Source organism: Aythya marila (assembly GCF_965140915.1).
Source record: "Aythya marila genome assembly, chromosome: Z".
NCBI classification, from domain to species: Eukaryota; Metazoa; Chordata; class Aves; order Anseriformes; family Anatidae; genus Aythya; species Aythya marila.
Genome location: NC_139080.1, coordinates 13,584,027 through 13,605,631, shown reverse-complemented (window position 1 = coordinate 13,605,631; position 21,605 = coordinate 13,584,027). Strand labels below are relative to the sequence as shown.

At 43.5% G+C, this 21,605-nt stretch overlaps 1 protein-coding gene across 2 annotated transcripts in view; it reads right to left on the bottom strand.

Annotated features, from left to right (window-relative positions):
* Nucleotides 1-6,267: 6,267 nt before the first annotated feature.
* EGFLAM (EGF like, fibronectin type III and laminin G domains) overlaps nucleotides 6,268-21,605 on the bottom strand; it is a 75,087-nt gene continuing 59,749 nt past the window's right edge. For both annotated transcript variants that reach the window (XM_082782833.1, XM_082782834.1), the window contains exons 16-23: nucleotides 19,859-19,970; nucleotides 18,037-18,153; nucleotides 15,376-15,556; nucleotides 11,346-11,424; nucleotides 10,391-10,534; nucleotides 8,962-9,045; nucleotides 7,860-7,963; nucleotides 6,268-7,359 (exon numbers count right to left, since the gene is read on the bottom strand). In XM_082782833.1, coding sequence (XP_082638959.1) covers nucleotides 7,205-7,359; nucleotides 7,860-7,963; nucleotides 8,962-9,045; nucleotides 10,391-10,534; nucleotides 11,346-11,424; nucleotides 15,376-15,556; nucleotides 18,037-18,153; nucleotides 19,859-19,970 — 976 coding nt within the window. In that variant the 3' untranslated portion in view covers nucleotides 6,268-7,204. The remainder of the gene's footprint in view (nucleotides 7,360-7,859; nucleotides 7,964-8,961; nucleotides 9,046-10,390; nucleotides 10,535-11,345; nucleotides 11,425-15,375; nucleotides 15,557-18,036; nucleotides 18,154-19,858; nucleotides 19,971-21,605) is intronic.

The following is a 21,605-nucleotide window of genomic DNA, read 5'->3' as shown; positions in this document are numbered from 1 at the left end:
TTGCTTGCATGTTTATTTTTAAATAAGAAGTAAATTCTGCTCATGCTCTAGCATAAACAGAGATATTTTAACTTTGTGCCAGAGTAAATAACCACAGGATCTGGCAAGCACAGCCTTGGTTTCTTGATCAGCAGAGTAACACAAGTACTCTCTGAGCAGCTTCTCCTAAGCACAGCATTTTGTAGTGCATATGTTCATGGTTCATTGAAGTTCTCCTGGTTCATGTCATGCAATGTGACAAGAGGAAGAAGGTCACTTTCCTTACCCATGTCCTTGGCATGTGGTTCTAAGACAACGGGGTAAGGGGTGTTGAGCGATGATTTCCCTGCAGGCTTGGGCTGAAGGCTTGAAGAAATGACCAGCTGGAGCGCCAGAGCTCTCTGGTGGATGGCTCTGCATGGCAGACATTCCTATCCGCAGCATGTAACGATGCAGGAAGAAGGGGTCCAAGCTGCACACCATGGGATTGGCTTGGTTGATAGAGGACACTTTCTCATAGTGAGATGATCAGCTTCTATGGTGTCTGTAACATGGGCTTTATGTTTAAAGCTATTTATGTTACTGCACTTTGAAACTAGCAAAGGAATTTTGTGGCTCATTTAACCACAGCATCTGAATCACAAGCGACCCACTGGGTTTTCAGCGTGTGGACAGACAAGTGCCATAACACATCATGAAACCATGAAAAGCCATGGTTGCATGACAGCACTGTACTCAGTCCATCTCTGCTGAGGCAGTCTCCAAAGTTGGAGTCAGTTCGTTGTCTTTGCCATAGCAGATGGCTGGGGCAAGTTGTTGATGTGACATGAGCTACCTTGGTAGCTACCATTGAGTTCCACACAATGTTGGGCAGGTAAGGGACCAAGGGAACTAAATCCTTTAATCAGTAAAATGACTTCAAAAAATAGAGACGTGGAAATGAGGAAAGGTTTTGATTGTTCTAAAGGTGAAATCCCTAAGCTGCTCCCAAGCCCTACAACTGTTTTGGCCAATGGAGGAATACCAGGGATGAGAGCAAGGCAGGTCTCATTCCATCACCTTATGGCCTTAGGATTAAAAGAAGCAAAGGGGTGATAGCATTGCAATAATTCCAAACAGTTCAGCAGTTGTTCAGACACTGGACATTAAAACCTTGGCAAAACCAGCCTAAGTCTGTTTGGTTCTTAGCACAGCTTGGACAGCTGGGGCTCACCATCCATTCACACTGAGGTAGCCATGCAACTGCAGCACCAGAGGAACATGTAAGTAGTGGGTTTCTTTGTCCTTACAGCCAGAGCTGAGCCAAGTACATAAAGGACGCAGACCAGCTAGCCTGGGCTGAGCTCCACCACTACAGAGCCAATTTGGCTCAGCTGAGAGTGTTGGCCCTTGAAGACACAAGGTGGTCTCTGACCTCCTCACAGCTACCATCAGCTCTGCCCCACCACATGGAGCTCCAATGTGGCAAATAGCCCAGCAGTGCTCCTTACTGTACGTGTAACGCGTCCTCTCATTGTGAGAATTCACCTCCAGCATTGTTTGTTTTCTAGTCATGAAACCAGTGCAGATATCAGTTATTAACAATATCCCGTTGGGCTCAATTTACAGCCACTATGGAGAAAATACCTCAAGCCAGCTGTGAGCTGGAGCTTTTCATTTTGAGTGCATTTCACACTCTATGAGCTACCTGGGAGCTATGAATACAGGCACTTTTAAAACATAATTAAAAATCACAGAGCCAGGAGGATTCTGAGTTTCATATAGTGTTAGGGCCTTCAGAAGAATATGATTTGTGCTGTAGCAATACACTGTCAAAGTTTGAAAGTTAGGTAGTGATGGAGAGTTGGGATGGTCCCATTCTTCACCATGAGGACATGAGTGCAGAGAGATGACTCAAGATGTCATTATTTCCTGTCCTCATTCCCACACGTACCATCTTCTTTTGCCTAACTGTATTTCTTGCTTATTGTCAGTGCTAGCTGCTCCTAACACATCACTGCCTGTAGCAGTAGCATCCAGTGTTTCCCTGCATTTGCTGTTAAAAAGTTATTCTCAACCCATGAATAAAGGCAAGAGTCCCTGTGTATGAATCACTTATTAGTGCTAAAAAAAAAAAAAAAAAAAAAAAAAAAGTATTCTGCTTGTTTGGATGATGAATTGGTGATTTCATTTTTGAATTCGGCTTCGTTGATGCCAAAATTAAAAGATGTTGCGAGGGGAAAAAAATGGAAGCAATAGAAATTGTAAAGAACATTTTAAATATTACCTCTCTGTGTCTTTAAAAGATAAAGAAAATTGAAAAAAAAAAATGAGGGAAACTATTCTGTGTCCATGAAAGGTGACAACAAAAGTTGCTGCTGTTGCCACTGGAAAATATTTAAGGACTTGCAAAACAAACACAGGGGTTGAAAGCTGCTGTCTTCCAAGCCGGACAGGACTTCTGCTGCCCTGTTTCTTCCACCCAGTCCCCAAATCCGAGGTTTTGTGGCTGCCAGCCCCACAGCAACCTCAGTGACATCCCCACTCCCACTCCTGCCATCTCGCCACCATGCGCAGTGCAGGAAAAAGCAGCCGGTGAGGCTGGCATTGAGAGAACAGCACCACTTTTTCCTCAGAGAGGAAGAGTGAAGGAAGCTTAAAAAAGACATGGGAAGAGGAACAATGTTGTCTCTGTCCTGTGCACAATAAACAAAGAATAATGCTCCAACAGCGAGGGGAAATACAAGTGAAATGGGGATAATAGGCCCGCAGTGCTGCTGGGCACTCTCCATGGCAGGGTTTTATGAGAGGGCAAAGATGAGTTGGGGCTGGTGGAGCTGAGGATGAAAAAGGGACTTGAAGAGGTGATCTTTTATATCATTTCACACACCATAGCCAGTGCAGGGTTCATCCTGGCCTGCTTGGGGACACGGCTGAGGGCCAGTGCCTGCAGGCTGCTGGGAGCAGCAGGCCCTGGCACCGCTGCTGCTTACTCACCGGTGAGCCCAAGCACGGGGGTGGCAGCCACGTCCTCACCCCTCCGCGGGGACAGAGGGCACTCGCAGTGACTCAAACTGCAGGAAAATGGGAGCGAGTGGGAGGCCTGCCCCCCCCCCCCTCCGCCCCTGGAGTAAGCTGCTGACAGACAGAAGTGTCCGGCTGATAGGATGGGGCTGCTGCTCTCCCTGAGTAAACCACTGATGCATTTTTATCCGGTGCTTTAAAGTGTTTTCCCAGAAGCAAAGTCTGGGTAATGAAAAGCGTAACTTTAGCAGCCCCCTCCTCTTCACCTCAGGGCCAAGGTGGGGGGACTGGCATGGAGAAGAGCTCCTGGCCCCTCAATTTGACCACCCAGGACACACCACCACCAAAGTGAGGCTTTGCCTACCACAAAAATTGGACTATCCTGTCCTCAACAGCCTTTGTCCTTGTCCTTTGGTCTTGTCCTCAGCAGGCTTTTCTGCTGAAGAAGCTGGACCCTGGGGAGGTGGCTCGGGCTGGGTCACAGCAAGGCATGCTGCCCTGTGGGAAGGAAAGGCAGGCAGCAGCTCCCAAAAACAGTCAGTGGCCTCCAAAAACAGATGGTGGGCGTCCTTCTCCCTTGCCACCACCATCCCTTTTATCCTGACTGTCCCCTGGGTTCCCAGGCACAGCACAGACCCTGCTTTGTCCCATCCAAGGCTGGCACCAAGCAGGGTTTTTCAGGATCAGTGTGGAAAATCAGAAAGAAAACTAAGAATTGAGATTTAGGAAGGGGATTACATTGCAAAGAGAGGCACAAGGATTTGGGGATACAAAGCTGCATTTCCATGGCTCTTCTGTAGGAATTTTTGTCTGTCCCCCACTCTCCCTCCACCCCTCCCCTTTTATTTTTTTTTTAGCAGTCTGCTCAGAAGCACACAGAGCCACCACTTACCTCACAGGTCACTGCAGGGCCCAGGCATGGACAGCTATTCCCTGAATGCCACCTCTGCCGTGGGGATTTGAAATGTAAAGCAGGACTCAAAAGTGACAAAATCCACCAAAGAGATACAAACCAGCTCCAAGGGCTTCTGGAGCTATAGTGGATGTGCAAAAGCCCCTGAAGTTGCCCCAAATTCAAAAGCCTGTTGTTTGACCCATCAGAAAGTCCTGCCAGAACATGGGAATGGTGGCCATGTGGTGAGCAGTCTCCATGCCCTGCAGCTTACTCCAGAAAAGCCAGGCACTTGCAGCAAAAGGACACAGGAGTTTCAATGGGTGCAAGTGCATCCTGCTGTGCTGCAGTGCCAGGGTTGCACTGAGCCTCAGATATATACTGGGTGATAAATAATAGAGTTAATGAAGAACGTTGGCAAGCAAGCAACACATCCAAGGCCAGTTCCTGGGAAAATGACTAAGTGCTCTGCCATGCAGCCTTCCCTTTTACCCTCTCCTGCCCTAGCCCAGTTCCAGGGGTGGCCGAGCCCCTGCACCTGGTCAGACGCGCCTGCACTCCTGGCACCAGTGTTCTGCTCAGCCTGCTGAGTGCTGGAAGCCCAGGGGCATGTCCAAACTTTGCCAGGAAGACCACAAATGCATGTGCAGGGATGCTCTCCATCTGGAATTTTCTCAGGCTCACTCTAAAAAGTCCCAGAAAACACTACTTTTTTTTTTCTTTCTTTTTTTTTTTCTTTCTTTAAAGCAATCAAGCCTCACAGCATCCTTGCTATTCGCCCCCCGCCGGCGCCGTGCAGCTGTGTCACTCATGCTCAGCCTGCGCTGCGGTGGGGCAATGCCGCCAGCGCCAAATTCCCGCGTGGTGATACACACATTTGGGAAGAGGCGTTCGCAGAGCTGCAGCTTGCTGCTTTTCCTTCTCCACAACAACAACAGAGGTATTTCCTACCAGCTGCCCCCCTCCCTGCCTTTCAAAGAGTAGCTTTTGTTCTGGAGAAATATTGCCTTGTACCAAAACACCAGCTACTCTGCAGTAAATTATCTTAAAATAGAGTTCTCTCCTGCCAGATGTTTGCCTTGGAACTGCTCTCCAACCCTGCAACAGAAACTAAAGGATGGAAATGAAGAGGCTCACGTGACAGAGCAGGGAGTGATGCAGTTTTGGGACTGACGCTGCCCCTGTCACCAGCAGCACAGTGGCCCCCAGGACAAGGGGTCTGACTGGCCAGATCTCTCTGCCATGTGCTGGAATGGGTCAGGTCTTTGGTGCTTGGGAAAACCCCAGTGCACATAAAACACAACTCTTTCCTCTCTAGCAGCCAGCAAGCCTCCGCAGCTTTTCCTTTTTACCCCATTTTCAAACTCTTAACACTTTTCCTGTTTTTATCCAGTAGCATCAAATTCCAATTATCTTCAGTTTAAAGCCATACCCTGACAATGTACTTCAGTGTCATTTGATGCATACGCTATCCTTTTTTTCTTCTGATCACACATACACCATACATTCATGACCATACACCTCTGTCCCCATAGGGCTCCACAAACCAAAAAAACACTTTGTTTCTCCTGGGAGAAAAGCTATGTGTGTCTCCAGCTCATCTGCCATCTGCTTATTTATTAGATTATTAGTTTTTTTTATCTCCTTATTATTTTTTCTGCAGTGCTATTTCAGCAGGGGATGGAGCACAGGTGCACATGCTACATGCTGGCACCATCATATATTCTTCTGTTTCTTTCTGTTTCTAACTCCCAGCATCTCTTTTCGGCCACTGCTGCCAGGTCTGCATGGAGCACAAGATCATCACCCCAAACAATTGAGATCTCCCATCAGTACATACAAGAGGGGCTGTGGTCTCCTCAGAAGCTATTTCACATGTGCTCACATCTAGCACCACCTGCCATTTGCTCCCTACAGTCTGCAGCTGTTCAAAGCCAGCTCTAGATGGGATGAGACTCAGAAACGTGTTTTGGTTCCCAGGGAGCACCCTGGGCACAGTAAAAAAGCAGCCAAATGATCCTGTTTCCCATTGCTTTTGCCACATCAGGTCCTCCCAGCACGTTGCCGTTCAGGTGAGCCCATGCTGGCAGGGAAGTCAGTGCTTCTCGGGCACCTCTGCCCCTTGACAGCTCATAGTTCTGCTTCAGACAAAGAGTTAACAAACCCAGAAATCTCCAAACTATGAAATTCTGGATCATTTCCTTACTGTCTCAACAGCACTCTTTTCGCCTGCTTAAATTACAGTTTGGCAATCAAGGTTGCACAAGTGTTGGTCCACTGCCTAGAAAATATTTTATTTTAAGAGGTCTGTGACCTACCGAGGTCTCTTGCACATCCCTTTTCTCATTTTTCAGTATTAAAAATTGTGATTTAAAATACCACAGCAGCAAGAGTTTGTACTTTTTTCCTCCTAACCTTTTAATCTGTTTAAGCCAGGAAAACTTCAAAATGTACATTTTAAACTGTCAAAATTTACAAAACAAAACAAAACAAAAAAAAGATTTAAAACTGGTTATAATTCACAAGTATCTCCACCAAAACTGTATAATACAGACACTGAGCCTTCCATATAACCAACTGAAACCACAGGTCACTTTGCTATTTTTAGGAAAGTGTGCAAAGAGCTAATTGTATAGTACACCTAAATGTCAAAAGTTATACCATGTAAGCAGGTCTGCTGCTGCTATAAAAAATATACAAGTATAAAATTACTCCTATAAAATTGGTTCGTTGTTTTTTGTTGCTTGTAGTAAAAAAGTAGACTTTAAGAACTTTCCTCCTCAACAAACAACAACATTTTGAAACCACTCACTGCAGCTGTTATTTACATGGGATGAAACATAACTTAGCTAAATCAGAGCGGTGAGAAGAACTGCTGATTTGGGGACATATATTTGAATGCATAGATACGTTGCCTGCTCATGTATCTGTTGCACAATACAGTTGTACCATTGCAAGGTGGAATGAATGCAGGTGTTTAAAGACTGCCCTTTTTGACATTAAAAAAGACAACCTATGGACCACAACACAGCCACTGAGCTACTCATAACACCACACAGTTCTCTGCCGTTTGCACTGACGCACGACCTTTAGCACTCACTAAACACGCAGCGGGTAAAGGGGACGGCTCCTACACAAAATACTCAGTTTGGTTTGGTCAGCAGAGGAAAGGAGAGGGAAAATGTTCTTTTCTTTTTTAGGGTTTCCCTTTGGCTCTGTCATCTTCTGATGGTGACTGTGGTCTGGCTGTGGAGGGCTGCGGCAGCCAGCTCACTTTCAGCTGCACACGCAAGCACAGGATGGGTCCTCAGCTCCAGGTCTCCTCTCTTGTCACTTGGTCCCACACATGTTGATGTTCTTCCCGTCAGCTGCATCCTCTACCAAGGAGATGTGGTAGTCGGTGGACAGCGTGAGGTGCGAGATGCAGCCCACCAGCCCTCTCAGGTACTGCCTGTTGGTGTGCAGGGCGATCTCCTTCATGCCACCTGGGGAAAAGGAAGCAATGAGACACTCTTCACCAACATGTGCTCCTGCTCAGCCCACTGCATGCCCAACAATGAGATACAGCTTCCTAGCAAACCTCAGAGGTGATTTTTGTGCTGTGGGTTGTGCTGTGCTTTTTAAATACAGCTTTTGGGCACTCAGAGAGGATAAGCAGAAGAGAAAGAAAGTGGATCCTGATTACTTATTGCAGAAACTGTAGCAATAAGTAGCCTGGGCACTGGGAAAGCTTGTGCCCAGGCTCCCACTAATGTGAAGGGTTTGCAGCTAATGTTACTTGCTGGGGACTACAATGAGCACCTTGGTACTAGTCCCTTCTCCTACCACTGCTCCCCTTCCCTCAGAAACCAGGCTGTGGAGGATCAGAGGCTGCTGCATGGAGCCTTCACCTGGACTCAGACTGAGCTGGAATGCCTTGGCTTGTAGCCACTCTTGCAAGCACAAAAACACATTTGGGTGCTGAACATGGACAGCGAGCACTCACCTACATAGAGATCTCCATTGATGTTTAGCTGCCTCATCTTGCCAGGGGATTTACCAGTCCTGGCTCCATAATCATCCACAGTTACTTTGCCAGATTGCCCATCCCTGAAATGAAAAACAAACAGCTCTTAGGCATCCAGCCCACAGCCAGGTGGGAGAAGCAGCAGCATCCTCCCCCTGCCAGGAGGCCAAGGGGACTCAATGCCTGGTGGAGGATGGGGCTGATTTGAGGCAGTGACAGGTTATGGCAATCCTGACCCCTCAGGGTGTTTCTTTTCAGGGACCTGCAAAGGTGGGGACACATTTCTGGAGGAGAAATAAACTGGAAAAGGAGTAAATTGCACAGCTAGGGGAGGATGGGCAGGTGCTGATGTGCTTTTTAAAAATCAGACATGATATAAAAAGTAAACTGCAGAAGCTTAGACAAGAAAGGTGAAAAAAGGCAAGCTGAGGTAAAACATGAGAAGCGCCCTGCTCAAACGGCCCCTTTCTTGATGGAGCTTTTAGGCCACTTCCTCTTCATAAATGGTTAATAACTGCTTTGACAGAAAAGCCACTTGTCAGCTTCTCTTCTCACTGAATTTGGTGACAAACCGTGCTAACATCAGTCTGTGATTTCCAGGGAACTGACATCTCACAAGGACAGAGATGCGTGCTTTCCCCACTGGGCACGCTGGCCTCCCATGAGGTAATGAGTTATAAATGTGAGTTATATATACACTGCAAGATGCCTGCACCTCCCCCAAACAGAGAAAGTAGGCATCCACGGTCCGTGCTCCAGCTCTTGTGCCAGTCCTCGGAGTGCTCACTAGGGAATTTCAGAATGCAGACGCTGAAGAGAAATGCAGTTAACCCGCATGGTATGGGCTGGAGAGACGGCCTGTCAGCGCCTGGGAACAGCCCCGCGTGACGCTGGCAGCCTGCCTGGAGCTGTGCTGGCCTTCAGAGCTGGCACCACCACCTCCAGTACAATGATCTCTGTGTGTGCCCTCCTGCAGCAGCTGAGCTGCTCGTGGCTCAGCCCCAAAGTGCCGCGAGAACAGGGAGGGAGCTGTGGTGGCTCCTCTGCGGTGCTGCCTCTGGGATGAAGCGGGGCCACTTACCGAACGGCCTTCACCCGGTGCCACCGCCCATCACTGAAAGAGCCGTTCACCACTATGGAAGCAACACCACTGCCCAAATTGTAGCTGCAATTAAAATGAAAAACAAGAACCACACATGCCAAACCATAATGTAAAGTGTTACCACCACCTCCCTTGCAAAGACTGTCTCCCTGCACACTGATTGAGCACCTTAGCTCTGTGCTTCATACATCTGCTCAGCCCCCAGAGCCCCCCTTTGGATCAGATTTTGCACATAACTTCCTTTGGAAACCCAGTGGTGATGCATTTATTTCGCAAAGTCAGGCTCATGGAGGAACACACAAAGCTCCCTTCTGCCCAGGTCAGAGAGCGTACCACATCATCACTGGCACAGGCAGCAAGGAGAGGGCTTCTACATGGCATTTCCTCCCAGAGCCAGGAGGTTGTGATGGTCAGTGACCTACAAATCCTTGGCCTAATGGGAGAGAGGTTGCTAAACTCCATTGCTAAATAAACTATTACCCGTCAAATAAAGCATGCATTACAGAGAAGATTGAGACCTGTGTTGTTAGAAAGGATGAAACCTAATGATATAAATACAGAGATAATCATGAACTTCCAGGGTTCATTTGAAGCTCAGTATTTCTTTGCTGCTAGTGAAATTACTCAACAGACACTACGTCCCCATCAGGTTCACACTTCAGGCATCTTAATTTCTGGGTTCCAGACACCTGAGCCTACCTTCACAAATTGGAGGTGATGCTACCTAGAAGTGGGATCATGAGGAAAGATATGGTTTTCAAAAGGCACGAGTCCCATAAAGCACCATGCAGAACATTGCACAGATTCTGCCTAACTGTCTGCAAGGGTGAAAACAATTCTGGAGAGCAAGAACAGGAGACAAGCCATTTCCCAACACTGCTTTTTGACAATAATATTATTTGTTTCTTAAACAAGTGGCTGTGTTAGTGGTGGCAGTAACAAAGCCTGGTGCCAGCTGTCCCTGTGTAACAGGGAGGGTTATTTTGGGGTTTAAGAAGGTGAGAGTCCTGCTCCCATGTGCACACCCAAGTATCCAATGAAGACTAAGCCTACAGTGAGCATGGGCACTAGCAAGGATTTCTTTCCTTGACCCTCATTCTCTCTGCAAGCCCTACACCTGGTCTACTTACTTAAGATGGCAAGAGCAATGGGGGGAGTTACTGACAGCACTCTTACCCTCTGAGGGTGACTTTTACCAAAAACACTGTAAAAATATGATGTTTTAAGAATTGTTAGAGAGAGAGGAAGAGTGATGTAAAATTGGCCACGTGTTACTTCAGCTTGTATCCTTTCCCAGACAAGAACTGGATCTATCACTGAACAAAACATAAGTTGAAGTTCCTTCAACTTGGTTCCTTCAAGCACCGAGTGCATTGTATGCAGTAAAAATAAGGATGTGATAGTTTACCTGAATATTAGTGCTCCTTCTTGAAGGCCTAGAGAAATGAAATCACTATTAGGTCGCATGGGACTGTCTCCCCTCCACATCAAAAGACCTTCCTTCATTGTGGTTTTAAACCTCATGAACACATTTGTTCTTGCTCCTGATACCCTGTTTAATGTAAGAGAAGGAAATAATAGTAAAATATTGCACTGAGCCAGTCTTCTTTCAAACAAACCTAGAAGATGATGCAGCATTTCATGTCCCCCCATCCTGCTGGACACTGTCTAACAACTTGCCTACATTCTCATTTGTGAGGGACTGTGGTTCACAGCCCCATTTCCAGCATTTCAGGGTGGTGGAATTGGATCTGGTTCCCCAGAATCCCAAACGCTGGGTTATTCCATGCAAGAAAGAGAAAATACTTTTTTTCCCCATCTCATGTGAGATGCAGTCTCACAAGTAGACGCTGAGAACGTCTGGTAGGTTGGGTGCCCTGGGAGGTGAGAGGTATGGATCTGCAGGTGAGGACATATGGCAAACCTTCCAGAAGCAGTGGTCGAAATAGAGGCTGGTATTGCTAGAATAAAATTTGCAAAATTTGCTGGAATTTGGACATCTTTTAGAGAGGAGCCAAATAGAAGTCTGAGGACCTAAAGTTTAGTCTAGAGTAAGAGTTTAAACCCTTGGACAATGGATGAAGTATCTGTATGTTTATTCTCTGTTCTCAAAAAGCACACACCAGTCCTCCTCCATATCAGATGTATGCTGATATTTCTTCAAAGGCTACAAGATGCTTATCTATTGTAACAAGCTAAGCCATAAGCAAATGTATAAAAAATATATATTTCCTGAAATATATACAATTATGGCAGAAATAGTTTAAAACACTTAAATATACAACTTCCTGCCACAAGAGGCTCCCAACACTGTAACAGTAAAGAACCAGTACAATCACTTATGCTCACAGGAGATACGTTACCTTTTCAGGATATCTGGATTATTGTATATGAGGTAACTACGACCAATAAACTGTGGTATTTCAATTGCTTCTGTAATGGCTGAAAAGTATTAAAAAAAAAATAAAAATTATGTATGTTAGCTGACATGGAAAGAGAAGGAAAAAAAATGATAAATAAATAAATAAATAAATAAATAAAGGCTGTTTTATTGATTTAGTCCTGCATTGACAGGTACCTGCTGATGGCCCAGAAGCCAGCTGAACTCACGGACACTGACTTCCAAAAAGGAACCATCAGGTTGTATATAAATACAGGGGCAGTAGCTGGGGAATTTCAAACCATTGACTTTATACCATGGGCCTACTGTCTTGTTCCACCATAAACATTAGTAAAGGAAAATATGAAGTATTGGGAAAATGCTGCTTTTTTTTTTTTATTGCTGTTGTTTTAATCCCTGTTTTCGTATTCCTTGATTCTCCATGGTGCAGTGGAGCACCTCTGGGAAGCATTGCAGGAAGAGGCTAGCTCTGGGAAGGACATCCAAGCCACCCTTCATCCCATTATGTCTACCAAAAGCAACCGAGAGTATTCTAAAGGATGTAGGACAGAGGCTGAACGTGCAAAGCCTCTTGGCCCGTGCATTCAGCACGCACAGCAGTGCTGTCTGGCAGGGTAAGTATGTCTTGCCCAGACCTCACTGGTGTTCCCCCAGCTTCTTTCCCAGGGACAGCCCCTGGCAGAGCTGTGGTTTGCAGTCCCAGTCCCCACTGGGAGGGCAGCTTGTACTCCAACCAGCACAAGAGCTCATGTACTGCTTCCCACTGGGAAAAAAAACATTCACAAATTAACTCAGATGTGTGATGCAAATCACAGAACATGCCTGACATAGACCTGCTGGCAGCCTGTGAGTGCTGTCCTGAACAGATTTACTTTTGAGTGAGCATCCTACAGCTTGCTGCTGAGCTCACATAGCTGCCTGCTGCATTAATATAAGCCAGTTTTATAAATTCCTTGAAATAGCTAACTTCATCCTATTTTCCTATTGAGAACTAATCCCTTCAACCCACAGCTAATCCCATCTATATAGATTTCAAGCTTTTCAGTGCATGGATGTTTGCTCTCTTTGTGCAATACTGAGTTTGGCTAGGCTTTAAGAGCTCACTGTAACACAGATACATAACAATTGCTGTAGTCTGGCAGCCAACAACAGCAATACAAAATTGAGCTTTAAGTGCCAAGAGTGAGAATTTTAGATAGTGACAAATGTCTGTTTCCATCCATAGTGAAATCAGGAAAGCTGCCTAATGTGTCTAAAGAAACCACCACAGCCCGCAGCCTGCCAGCAGTGCTGTAAGATTGCAAAAGATGCATTGGGCTTGGCCAGACACTGCTTGCTCACTCTGATGCTTTCTGTGTTGGACAGTCTCCGACCACAGCGGATGGAGGCAGAGGGTGTCAGAGCCTTTTTCCTCCCTGTGCGTGTCCCGTGCTGGCAGTAACACCTAGCTGCTTCTGCCTGCGGCAGAGGAATAGGCTGGTGCTGTGCACAGCCCTTGCCCTTTCCCTCTCACTGATTTCTTCTGCATAGTAGCACTTCATGTCCATTTATCTCTGCTTGCTCTTCACTGTGCTTCTCACTGGCTGCATGGAGTGTGACCACAGAAAACCAGGTAATTCGAGCAGTACCCTTAATGCATGCAGGAGCTTCACAACTGGAAAGGACTAGGGCCAGTAAAGAGATGTTGTACCAAACACATTCACTCCCCTCGCGTTGCTATTCAGCCAAGAGGCACCAAAGCTCTCATGACAAGCAGGAGCAAAGTCTGAGCAGCTGCAGTGACCTGAAGGAGCATCTACCCCTGCAAAGCACCTGCCTGGCCCCACTGCTTTGCAAACGCAGGGGCCAGCTCTACAGCCACCATGCTGCACTTGGCAGGTGTTCTGGATGCAGTTTCAAATATTGACTGGATGAGGCTGAAGGAAGTACTACATAATGCCAGAAAATGTTTTGGATTGTTGACAGAAAATTGCCAGACTTAATGGAAATCCAGCATCCAGCTTGCTAGAGCAGACACAGGCGCACAATGACAGAGCAGTTTTCATATCATTTGCAGTACTTACTGTTGAGGCAGTAACTTCCACACTCTGCAGCGAGTCAGCACAAAACAAAACAAGAATGTTCTGGTTTTATTTTCTATAACATAAGCATCTCCCTTCCACCGACCATCTAGTGGCATGCCCACTTTTCCACAAACATGTGAACCCCACTTCCCTTTTCTATAGGCAGGTGTAATCAATTACGAAAATAGCACTCAATAGTTTTACCCCAACTACATATATATATATATGCCTGCTTAAAACACACAAAGGTGCAGCCAGGTAGGACCTGCACTAAACCTTTCTGCTGTTTACAAGTGCTAGTGACTTACCATGGCTTATGAACAGATCAGCTGTACCCAGAGGAAAGCAATGATTTGCCATTCCACTCTATGTTACAATTAAGTACAACTACTTTTTTTTAAACACTCATCACAGCTTGGAAAGGAGACATAAAACACAGCAATGCCAGCAGAAACTGATGAAATCCTCAGCCAATGATCCATTATGGTGTAAATGGATAGCTCGTATCACATACCAGAATCTTTAGGTTGAATTTTTGTAAGTGCATGTATTATTTTGGAGAAGGAGGCATAGTCCCACACAAGCACTTTGTTTTTTTCAGTGCCTGGGGTTACAGCCTCCCACCAGCAAGCAGGATGGAGGCTGCACCTCCAGCCTCTCCCAAACCAGCTGAGTGCACCAGCCAAGCCCTGTGCCAAAGTAGCAGCATCCATACACATGAATCCTGCTTTAGCTGTGTCTACACACTACTGACAAGGTACAGGTAATGATTATTTTGAGAAATCTGTTCTGGGCTCATCAGGGCTGTCCTGAATGAGGTGCAGAAGGAGATACATCCATACTATCTGCACTTCTGTCAACACTCAAGCTGCAAAACGTTTACTTGCCTCAATCCGCCCTAGAGACCTGGGTATGCTGTCTCAAAGCAGGAGCACAGCACCCTGCAAAATCACAATTCCTCCCCACTGAGAAGTCAGGATAAATGACATTCCTCCTGCTAATACTTAGACCACAATAACGTAAGCAGAGCAGTTTCTTGCATTGTTTTTTAATAATATGTTTTTGTTCTAAGACACTGTCTTTTTTCGGAAGAAAAGGCCAATCTATTCATCATGATTTAAATCAAACCACTATTTTTCACTTTGAAGTTTATGCCTGTGATAAATGAAAGAGTGGGTAAAGACAATAATGTCACTCATCTTTTTTTTTTTTAACGTTTTTGCTATTACATTGCAACAGTTCCTCAGGGTTTTTCAAAATCAAGCCTAACACTGAAGGGAAACATCTCCATCTAGTGGTACAACATATATTCCTTTGTTTAAGGCTTTTCATGCAGTCAAAATACTTTCCTGAGTCTAAGGCTTGAAATATTGCAGTGGTTCTGAATAAAGAAAAACAACATGTGCCTGAGCAGGTTTTTCTCCTTGATGTTCTCTGGTACCAAGATGTCTACGGTACCAAGGTGCAGACAATAAAATTACAGAGCAGTAAGAGTCTACAGAAGGATTAGACCTTGCTGTATATGAGACCCAAATTTATTGTTAGCTCTAGGGAGGATAAAATTACAAGGGTTATCAATCCTCATGCTTCAGTACATAAGATAATCACTGGCTGAAGGACGCTGGCAGGAATTCCCCTTTTGTAACGCACTGCGTAACCAGGGAGGTATATGAAGCGTGCAGTACTGTCCACTGTGAGCAACCTGATAGTGGGCTGCTATCTGTGGATCACTGCTCTGTGCTGGGAAAACAGTTATGATGTTCGTAAATAACAAAGCAAATTCTTGCCTGGGTAGGTGGACCATGCATGGATGCAAAGGGAGCTCTGACCTCCAGGGTTTCTATTTCAAGGAATGTGTACAACAGTTGCAGTTGCTAAATGTCTGCTATTTCTGCAAAGAACTCTGGATTGAGATGTGGGTATTGTTACCTTTCTGGCAATGCAGCCCATCGAAGCCCAGGGGACAGTCACATTCATAGCTGTCCTTCTTGGGAATGCAGCTGCCTCCATTTGCACATGGTGAGCTCACACAGGGGTGGGCTGCATTCGCTAGGTTGACTCCAAAAGTGAAATCATGTGCCACATCAATTGTCCGGTCGTTCAAGATAATCTGGGTGTTAAAAAGAAAGATACAAAGATATAAAACACATGCTAAAGCCTTCCAGGCTATCTGTATTGCTCTGCTAGTCAGAAGACTTCTTTATGAGACTTCAGAGAAAGTTAACACTAGAAATTTGGCCCACAATCTGTTCCTTGGGATCAGAATGTTTTTGAGGCACAGGTCCAACACATTCACCCTGACCCATTTGTGATGAAATTTCTTTTGTGTTTTGTGACACAGAACTAGGCAACCCTATATGGAGAGAAGTGGTGTGGGATTTACCGGTCTGGTCTCTGAACACTAAGCCGTGATCTAGGACTGTAAAATCAGATGAGCACTGCTGAGAAAAAGCGTTTCTGAGATCAGGAAAACCCCCAGGAGACCAGTGTTGACAACACAAATACTATGCAGAACAGCTTGTTTTTCACGCTCTTTATTGCTTTCTAGTACCTCATTTTGCCGGAAAGAAGCTAGAGTTAAGAATGGATGAAAAACATAATTAACGACTTCACAAAACTGTCTGTGCACAAACCAAAGAGAATTGTTAGATGTTGGGATTTCTCCAGTGTGTCGGCAACATATGTTCTCCAATAAAACTGACATTTGTAAAATCTCATCCAAGATTCAAAATCTCAGCACAGAAATTACATCTGTGTGTGTAGCTTCTGATCTCAGCTACATCAAAATAAGAAGTCCATTTTCACAAATAAATAGATTTTAAAGGCAGAAGTGAAAATTATAACAGTTGCGTACCCTGGCTCCCACATAACTCAGATAATGTACCTTAGGGAGGTTTATGTGGGGAGGGAAGATTGCAAGGAGAGCCTATACTCTGTTTCAGACAGCGTTAAGCAACTTCAACAGTAGAAAAACATCCAGTCCTGTCACAAACATGGATCAGTGAAGAGCTCATTACCTTTCCAGCTTCTATCTAATTTCCAGCTACATTGTGCCACTAGTTAACAAGCCCCCACTTATAAAAATGCTTGTTTCTTCACTTAAACTATTTTCAGCCTCCAGCCATTGTTTCACATTCTGCCTTTTTTTTGCATTGTTTCAGAGAAATCCCATCCTCATGTAGAAATTAGCAAGCCACAACAAAGTCACTTCTTACCCTTATCTGAGTTGCCTAAATAGATTGAGATCATAGGTCTCCTAAGACCTAAGATTGAGATCTTTCTATACTTGGCACGTTTTCCAGGACTTAGTGATGTTTACAGCTTTATTTCTATAACATCCTCCAATATCCTGCTGTGTTTGAACACAGCAGTCAACTAAGAGTCTTGCAGTACCTGAGAGGCAGGCAGTGCTCCCCCTGACATCCCATCCGCGTTCTTAACTATACCAAAAAAAAATATGAGTGCATGCTCGGCATTTCCAAATCCTTATCAGTGCCTCTGTATTTTAGGGTACAGTCCCATATCATGTAAGTGTGACCTAAGTTCTTTGTTCCCAGGCTTCCTACCCTATCTCGCTCTCCAAGCTGCATACTGTTTATTCAAGCCCATCATTCCAAATACATTCATGTCACTGACCTGTTTCCACCGCTATTACAGACTCCGATTTTCATGTTTTCTGTTAGATAACTTACAAAGATACTGAAAAAGGTGGACCAAGTGATGAAAACAATTACACTAAATTGCAATTACATCTCTGTCTTGATCAATTAGATTCACTACTAGTGCTTTTTATTTCTTAATTATATCTCATACAAGAATTTCTCATTTTAAACACTGAAGATTTTGGCCAAGCTTTGAGCTTTATCCAGATTATTTTTGGTATGCTAAATCTAGGGAGAGCACTTGTTAATTCAACTTGAGCTCTCTTTTGACTACTTATTCAGAATATTTTACAAATTTATGTATTTTTTTCTTTCAAAAATGATTTCACTTAGGTAAAGCTGACTGTACTGGAACATAGTCCCTAGAGTCTGCCAACAATGAAGAAGATCTTCCCCATTCGTGCACCCCACATAAAAGAGTAAGAGGGGAAGGTGGAGAGGAGAGCTGCTCTTGGGTGGCATAAAAATATTCTAGCTGGACTGGAAGCCACTTTAATTTGCACCTTCTTTTCTGCTCATTATTGTACTTATAGCTACCTCAGTGTGTATACCTTTAAGTATTTGAACATCTCTTCTGTTCATTTATTCATATATTGTGTTAAAGGGCACTCCAAGGGCTCTAATCTTGACATAGTATTAGGCATCTCTCTCTACTTGCTTCTGTATGGCTTTAACTCATTCATTAGTACAGAACAGAAATTAATAGGGAGAATAGCAGCAGTAACACTTGCTGGCTATTAAAGTTTGACAGACCTTTCATTGCAAATATGTGTTTAAGCACTTTGTGGAGGGCTCCTGAGATGAATTCTTGGATTATTTTGAATATTATCAGTGCTATAAGGGCAGGTTTTCTCCTAAAGTGTCCACTGGATAGGATATACAATGAGATAAAAAGAAACACATTCAACATGCTACTCTGGGCACACACCTTTTGGATGCTCCCACTGAAGGGCCTGAGGATCCCTGAGTTCTTCTTCACTGCATCGTAACTGGGGACTCCGCCAATAAATATCTCAGAGCTGCACTTAATCTGTGTGAAAGCCCCCTGCAAGAAACATAGCAATAATGTTTTATTAGAGTAGCTGGAACCTAGTTTGTATCTTCAGACTGGCTTAAATTAGATATTATAGCTTACTTCGATGCCTTGTTACTTCCGTTAATTGCATTTCTTTTTTTCTTTTGCAGTTTTCTCAAGAAATCACAGGACACTCTACTGCATGTGCTTTACCCTTAGCTAAGCTAGCTGCAAAAACCCAAGTATTTCAGAATGGGAAAACTGAAGGAATAGAGGAAGGAGAGTTCTGAAACAATACTAAGTTTCTTCTCTCCTTACTCACTAGTCAATTCTCATTCTGATTGCTGTCTGCACACCTAACTATTTGCAGAGTTGAGGTACATGGATGGAAATCCAGGACTCAAATGAGATTCATGAAGTTAAAATCAAATCAAGGTCCATGCAACCGAGACTCGTTTAATGTTTCCAACATCTGAAAAGCAAATCCACAGGAAGATAAAGGCTAAATGGAAGAAACATTAGTTGCTAGAAGCAGCTGCTCAGGATCTGATGGGTCTACTCAGCTTCATGGTACGAATGGAAAGTAGTTTAATATCTAAAGACAGGATAACTGTTCAATCCCAGATTTAATTTAATTGTTGGCAGCTCCCAGCCAACGTTCTTTTGCAGCTGCACTGCAGCACTTACAGAAGAAAAACATGCTCTCACCTTTACCCACCTACATAGAGGCATCTCTACTGCTCTGCTTGAATATTTGCCACTCAACCTGCTCCTTGACCAAAAACGGGCATTTCAATTAATTTAAATTTTTAAAGGAAAGTCTTTCCTTTAAATAGTTTCCCAGTTCACAGGAAAATAAATAAATAAATGACTAAATAAATAAATTAAATAAATATATATATATATATAAATAAATAAATATAAAGAAGAACTAAAAAAAAAAAAAAAAAAAGAAAGAAAGAAAGAAAGAAAGAAAGGGAGATTCTTCTGCTAAAGGAATTTGGAGTTTCTTTTTCTGACCAGACTTTACATTATGAAAGAATAAAAGATATTTTCTAAGAAGTTCTAGTCTGAGGTTGTTGGGATAAAAAAATAAATATATTTCTATATGCACAATTGAGTGCATCTGCTTTGAGTGAAACACCGTGTCTGGGTTCTTGCAAGCAGCATTTCATCTTATTAAAACTCTCTATGAACTCTACGTTAGGGAAGAATAAAATGCAAGTCATCAACTATTTCAGCAGTCCAACCCTTACTCTACCCTGAAAACTACTTTTGCAAGGACAAGACAAGGAAATAATTTTCTTTTGGCTTATCTATCCAGCATAACGTTCAGAGAAAAGTAAAAACAGGACTTTGTGCACATAATTTTCTGTTTCGTCCTTCTCCAGATAAGCATTTCATGGTGCACAGCTTGTGCAACAAACTCATCCAGAAACAGTAAGTACCAAGAAAAGAATCTCAAGAACATGTATGAACATCCAAAAATGTGAATTCAGCTACATAGTAACAGAAGGTGAGGCCACGATTTCAGCTGATTTTATAGGATCCCTGTCCTAAGAGGGAAGACATCATGTGTAAATTTCCCTCTTTGGGCTTAAGAAAATACTGCCCTGACACATGTGCTTTTTGGAGCTCTTAAGGGCAGCCTGTGCAGCTTACCATGCATTCATTTTATAAACTAACAGCTGTATTCATATATATACTTACATATATATTAATGCTATACGCTCACCTCTGCCATCCCTTCCACTGGCTTTTGTTTGTCCACTTGTAGTATACCGTTCTTCGCTGTACGAGACACTCGCAGCTCATGCCATTGACCCAGGCTGACAGGTTCTTCACTCCTATTTTAAGGGGAAGAAGAATTTTAAGTGTTTTACACTTCTGTCTTTCTGATATTTTCAGATTTCACTGCCATGTTAATAGGTCAGTTCCTCTTGGAGTGACTTTCTAGAAAACCCAAGAACAAAAACAACAAAAAATCCACTGAGTTTCTTTACTTACAAGGAAGCAATATACAGCCTGAGCCCTGCCAGAAAATGAAAATAAGATCATGTTACTACACTGAACAATAAACACTCTAGTTTGTTTATAAAGGAAATATTTCAATAATCAGAATGCACTTCATCTACCTCTGAGCTACTTTTTCTGCTCAGTCATTTATAAGGCATAAAGGCAAATCTTTGGATCAGCTATACATCCTCATTTCACAATGCCATAAGCCCACAGAAAAAATTTCCCACTTAATGGTCAGTTGAGCCCCACATTCTCCACCTTCTTTTAAAACAGAAGTACTTTGTGATGGCTTACCAGCTCTAATTATGCAGCCTGTTACAGTGACATCTACACGCATACACACATGGCCTGGCTGCCATACATTAAAGGGAAGTAACTAAAATATGATCCTAATGATGTGATGAGATGCTGAATAGGAACAATAATACCCATTTGTGTAAAGCATTCACGAGCCTCAATGGAAGCCTTTGAAGACTGTTCTTACTATCCTTATTAGCTCAGTACTAATATGAATAGCAGCATAACTGGTGGGCAAAAATGCATCTCCCTTTAGCAGTTATACAGATCCTTGCATATTATTTTCAAGTGTGCATTATTTATTACACCAGTTAAAACATTTACATCTAAATGTTATCTTGCAGACTTTCTTCCAGGAGCTATGAAAACTTGTGTTTGATTCACTGGTCAAGCTGGAAAAATCAAAAACAGTGTTATTTGGGACACCTAAAGACTTCCTAGCTTTCTCTCCATGAAAAAAAATATGTATATAAAATTGGATTGGGTGAAATAATGTTTTGTATTTTCAGGCTGCCTTAAATGCTAATTTTAAAAGGTGTATCATTTTGAAAATATGAAAATAACAATTTTATCTTTTTATTTTTTTCTGAAAAATGAACTTTAGTTTAAAATTATTTTTATTGTATTTATGTTGATCCTTTAAGTTTTCTCAAAGTCCATTTTCATCTATTCAGAAGACAATGGCAATATTACATTGACAACCTCAATGAAAATATATCACTCACTGAGCAATGTCTTCTCTGGTAGCATTTAAGGTTTAGTTACCTTGAGTAAATCAATAGCTAACAGAACTTGATCACAGAGACACACACACAGACACATAGAGACACACAGACACACAGACATGCACCTTGCAAAGTCACTTGAGACTTATAAGCTATTTCTTGGATTCACAGGCCTTTTGAAACTAGTATGAGTTTGGTAGTGCTTGCTGCAGGCCCTGGAACTTCTGTTTTTTCACATACTATGGGGATAATGATTACTTTTTCCCAATCACACTGAACCTTAGGAAATATTCCAGGTGGTGAAGTTCTTGACTCTGCAATGTCTGGCTATGGGAAATCCCAAGAGATGGCAAATTCTCTTTTGACAAATTTTCTCATCTTGGTGAATAGCTCAGTGTCTGCATTCAGCTGTCCACTCAGCAGCCCTGCTCCTCCTGAAGC